Source organism: Hemiscyllium ocellatum, chromosome 6, assembly GCF_020745735.1.
Source record: "Hemiscyllium ocellatum isolate sHemOce1 chromosome 6, sHemOce1.pat.X.cur, whole genome shotgun sequence".
Classification (NCBI taxonomy): Eukaryota; Metazoa; Chordata; class Chondrichthyes; order Orectolobiformes; family Hemiscylliidae; genus Hemiscyllium; species Hemiscyllium ocellatum.
Genome location: NC_083406.1, coordinates 94807883 through 94813335, shown reverse-complemented (window position 1 = coordinate 94813335; position 5453 = coordinate 94807883). Strand labels below are relative to the sequence as shown.

At 36.1% G+C, this 5453-nt stretch overlaps 1 protein-coding gene across 1 annotated transcript; it reads left to right on the top strand.

The window, feature by feature from the left end:
* Positions 1–4900: 4900 nt before the first annotated feature.
* LOC132816958 (uncharacterized) lies at positions 4901–5248 on the top strand. The gene is given in 1 exon segment (XM_060826983.1): positions 4901–5248. A coding segment is annotated over 1 exon segment (348 nt).
* Positions 5249–5453: the final 205 nt, after the last annotated feature.

Genomic DNA, 5453 nt, shown 5'->3' with positions numbered 1-5453 from the left:
ATGAAAAATTTCTGATATGCAGCAGAGTCGCGATTTTTTGTTAATGGACTTTCATTTTCCCTGGACTGCAATAGCCTCCAATACAGCCAAAGCAGTGCAATCTACTACTGGATGCTTAATAGAATTGTAGTGATCAGAGGTGTATAAGGGGTGGAAACTGCTTGGGCCTCAGAAGATCTAACAGGGAGAAGAACCTGAGTTCCTGAACCTGACATTCTGCAGGCCCATCATGAGGAGTAGCACCAAGGGTTCCCAGGAAGAGGGAGGAAGGTTTTGGAATAGAGTTCACAAGAGGATTCTGTATGTGAGTTGGGGCAGTGATTACAATGTGTGTGGGGAGGGGCCTCACTGAATTTTCTGTCACCAGGGAACATAGAGAACTTTTCTGAAGCCTAGCTGTGTAAGTAAAACAATATTTTTACAATTTACTTCAAATACAGATTTCCATACGTATATCATATGTGGTATGCAAACTTTAATAATTATACACTGAATGTTACATTGTTGCTTTATTGCTGTTTTGTTTTGCTTTGTTGATAGCTGGGGTCACCTTCATTTTCAAGAGTTCTTATAATCAGTGTGAGGACAACACTGGCAAGGTCGTCATTTGTTGCTCTTCTTTAATTGCCCTTAGAAGGTCGTGATGAGTTAAAATTGAGTCAAGTTGGAAAATAATTTGTGAAGCCCTGCCATAGTCCTTTATTTCACGTGTATAATCCAGTAAGAATATATTTTGTTAATAGTACCAGCTTCAATCTTTATTGTATGCAATAATGGAGAAAGTGAGGACATTTCCAACGCCCCTCCCCCAAGTCCCTCCTCCCTACCTTTTATCTTAGCCTGCTTGGCACACCTTCCTCATTCCTGAAGAAGGGCTCATGCCCGAAACATCGATTCTCCTGCTCCTTGGATGCTGCCTGACCTGCTGTGCTTTTCCAGCAACACATTTTCAGCTGTATGCAATGCTGAGGCTACTTTACTGATTTGATATATGTGCATTGGTCCAAAGCTTTGACAATAGTAGAATGCAAACAAAGAGAAAACTACTAATTCTATCTATTTTAAGTAGGCTAGAAGCATTTACATTTCACTGCAGATCATAAAAATGTGCTAATATAATAATTGTTTGCTACAAAACATGTTCAGACTTTCCTTACTTTTGCATTTTAAATTGGTTTTTCCCTCTAATGTGATCATGACTAAGCTGGTCAAGGCCTGAATTCCACTTCGCTGCTGTATCCTACCCTCCCGTAACTCTTGACTCCCTTGTTGATCAGAAATCTGCCTGACTCAATCTTGAATATCCTCAATTAGCCAATCTTCATCACTGCATGGGGCAGAGAATTACACAGATCCGTGACTGCTGTGAGAAGAAATTACTTCTCCTCTCAGTTTTAAATGGAGAGTAGCCTTATTCTGAAAACATATGCTACATTCCCCCACATGAGGAAACATTGACAGGATGTAATGCCCTCCCCCAAAGCTAATTTGGAAGTAGGGGACATTTAATCATGCAGGAGGGTGACGAGTATGGATCCTGTTGCCTTTTTTGCCTCTACCCCAATTAAGTCCTAGCCAGGAAAGTTTGTGAACATCCTTCTTTCTCGATCACCAATTGAGGTGCTTAAATTAACAATTAATGAAGGATGGGGACAAAATGCTGTTGTTCATGTTCATGTTGTTTTTGTATTAAAAAAGCGAACAACAAGATCCTCATCATTGCAATGTATTTATAAATATATTGGCACATATATTGAGAGTTGTGATACTGTGTCCTCAAAAAAGCTGCTCACAAGTATCTAGCAATATCCTTCCTCAAATTGATCTCATTCTGGCACCAGATTTTTTAATCAGTAAGGAAATCAAGGATAAGGGAGAAAGGGCAGGAAATTGGAATTGTGAATTGTCAGATTAATCATGATCTCATTGGATGCCAGAGTAGATTTGATGAGCTGAATGGTCCACATGCTCTCTTCAAGGATCAGCACCCTGTTTAGTAATAGCATAACAAATGATATTAACCCAAAAGAACTGCGGATGCTGTAAATCAGAAGCAAAAACAGAAATTGCTGGAAAAACTTTCTCAGAGTTCTGAGGAAGGATCACACAACCCAAAATGTTAACTTTGATTTCTCTTCACAGATGCTGCAGGATGAGCTTTTCCAATAATTTTTACTTTTGCTTCTAATAAAATATATATAGGTTCCAGTGCATACGGGTGTACCACACTGTGAGCCTGACTACCAGTTTTAAATTGTTTGTCAACATAATTCTTCACACACTTGGGATTATTCAGCAAATATTGAACACAGGGTCACAACTAATTGTAATGCACCTTTTTCAACTCAACAAAATATGTGTATCCATTTGCTGACTCATTTTTCAGGGCTGACTAATCTGGAACATGCTGCCTGGTGTAAAATCTATTCGGAGATTGGTAATTAGCATTAATAGGTAATGCTTCTATCTCTGAGTTCATTTGCCAAATCAATCAGCACTTTTCTGTCATGCAATATAAATATTAATTTTCTCCTTGAATTAGTATTCTTGTTAATTATCCTGATCAGTGCAGGATTAAAAGCTTTAGCAAAGTGTCATTTTTCAGTAATACTTAAAATTCTGTACTACCAAAAACTAGACACACACACACATATATATTATATTTATTTATTTATTTATATAAATATATATAAAATCTGGAATGATGTTTACAGCAATAATTGTTTTGAATGATGCACTAATTCACAATCATTCAACAAAGCATAAGATTTACAAGGCTTCTTGCAATTAAAAAAAAAGGACAAGGAACAGAGCTTTATGTCAATGTAATGTTTTCTAACTGAAGTTCTCAACAATGGAAATCAACAATGCACCCTGTGGAAGAGTAGAGATATATTGATAGCAAATCCTCAATTTCCACATGTAACTGCAGGTGCCAGAATGCTCTTAGTTTCACCATCAATACAACTGCAATTTCCTGGCCAACGTATAACTTATGCCAATGGATGATTTTAATACATGTACTTATATTTTTGCTGCTGCACAATTTCTGCTGTGATATTTAGAAAACTGAGACCATCAGCATCTGAGAATGATAGAAGACTCATCAGACCAAAATGGAAATACTCCATATCTGGGTGAAGTCTATTAATAAAAATATTTTGATTTGCTGAGTGCTATTAGCAGTAATGATGTTAATAGCCTTTTGAGGGTTTTCAAAGTGTCTTGGATGCTATATGTTTAAACTGCAATTTAAAATACAGAGGAACTTCGATTATCTGAATTTTGGATTATCCGAACAAGGTCGCCAGGTCTGATGCTTGGCTAAACTGTGTTATCCATCATTCGATTATCCGACATTCAATTATCTGAATGAAATTTTCCCTACCCGTGTCCTTCAGATAATCGAGGTTCATTAATTTTGGTCTGATGAGTCTTCTATCATTCTCAGATGCTGATGGTCTCAGTTTTCTAAATATCACAGCAGAAAACCACATAACTACAATCTCTATTTGTTGATTTATCTTTTACATTTAGTGTTGCTTCAAAGAGCTGATGTTAAATTGTAATCTTAATTGAAAGAAATGTCATATAATTGTAAAGATAATATTTGAGGTGGCTTTCAACAAACAAGACAGAAGAGGTTCATGAAGAAAGTTTCAAAGAGTAAATCTAAGATGGATGAAGGCTCTATCGTCATTGGTGCAATGTGAATAGGTGCTGTTCAAAGAAAAAAGTCAGATTAACAAAGCATACCAGACTTCACCCAGACATGGAGTATTTCCATTTTCTCTCCATCTTTGTTTATACCTTTAAAATCTAACATCCCACAAAATAAAATCAATCCATTTTAATAAGTTGTTTATTTTCTGAAATACATATTACAGATACATACCTACCACAGTTTTAGACCATTCTGATTGCTGAACAATTTGCAGAGCGGCCTCAAAAGGTGGAGTGGTTTACTCCTGTCCTTATATTTTTAGATTATCCCATATTGAGGGACACAAAAGAACAGATTTGCTCATTGTTCCACTTTGTTTTGCAAACCAGATATCTTACTAAAACTTTAATTTTGTTGTTACAAGCTAGTTTACTTTTTTAATTTAGAACATATTTCTGTTTAAATACATGACTAATTAGGTTTGATGTGCCAGAGATCTTTCACATTTTCATTCTGTGTTGCCTCGTGAATTTTTCTTGAGCAGGATTTATGGCGATAGTGTGTAACACACATTAATTAACTTGGAAAGGTCCTTGACAATGTTGATAATCACAGGAAGGAATGCTTTCGTACATTGCGCAGGTTACTACAGTTAAGCCTGGAGTCATTTACAAAATGTCAGTATGTTCCCAAAGGATCAGAAGAGCTGGCAATCACAGTTCAATGGAATGCCACCACTTCCAGTGTCATTTTGAAGCTACTTCAGTCACATCTTTCCAACAGTGAGAGAGGCTTCTATATCTGTGATGTTCCATCATCACAGTAAGCTGCATCTTCCTGAAAACAGGAGCCACATACAGTTTTAAATAAAACAATTACTAAGAGCTAAAGTAATTAAAAAGATGTATCCTTTGTCTTATTGTTTTACTATTAGCTAGTAATTGGTTATATTTTCGGAGCAGCACTCCATGAATGTTTAAGTGTTTAATTTACTTCAAAACTATTTCATGTGTTAATTTCCAAGTTTAATGTGGCTTTATGTAAGGTTTTTCTTTTCTCAGTGCTACTGGGCGCAAAGGTCATTTTATTCTGTAACTAGACTTCTGTGGTTCTGTTTACAAATGTCAGTGTATTAATTACTGAGTGGAATTGTGGAAAAAGAATTCACAGCCACCGTCTAGATATTCTGCAGGAAATCCGAAAACTACTTTGTACCTTTAATCATAAATATTTGAAATGGCTACGGCCAAGAAAGCAACTGATTCACTCACTGGAAACCCTAGAAATCAAACAATAGATGAATCCTACCCAACACCCATCAATTATGTCACGGATTCATCATCTATCATCCACTTATCTATTATCTTTGTTTAACTGTCGATTTTCCTAAGCTTGCTAGCCTTTTTGGATTTTATTGATTTTTTTGTTTTATTTCTGTTAATTACACTTCAGAAGCTTAAGAATGTTGTTGGTTCTAGTTCCTCCTGTCCCAAATGCACAGGCAACACAGGGAGTTCTAGCACCAATCTGGAAGTATATAGCTTTTCATTAAGGCCATCTCATTTCTCAGCTTTCACAAGCTAAGTAAGAACAATAAAGAGAAATATTAATTCCAAAGTTCAAAATAAAAAAACGTTACTCAAAGTTATTCTGTTCTATGCAATTTTAAAAATTATTCTGACTCAGAAATAATGTGGAACATACACAAAAATGAATTCATCAGTCAAGTAGTCCCGATTAGATTCCATACAGTGTGGAAACAGGCCCTTCAGCCCAACAAGTTTGTACC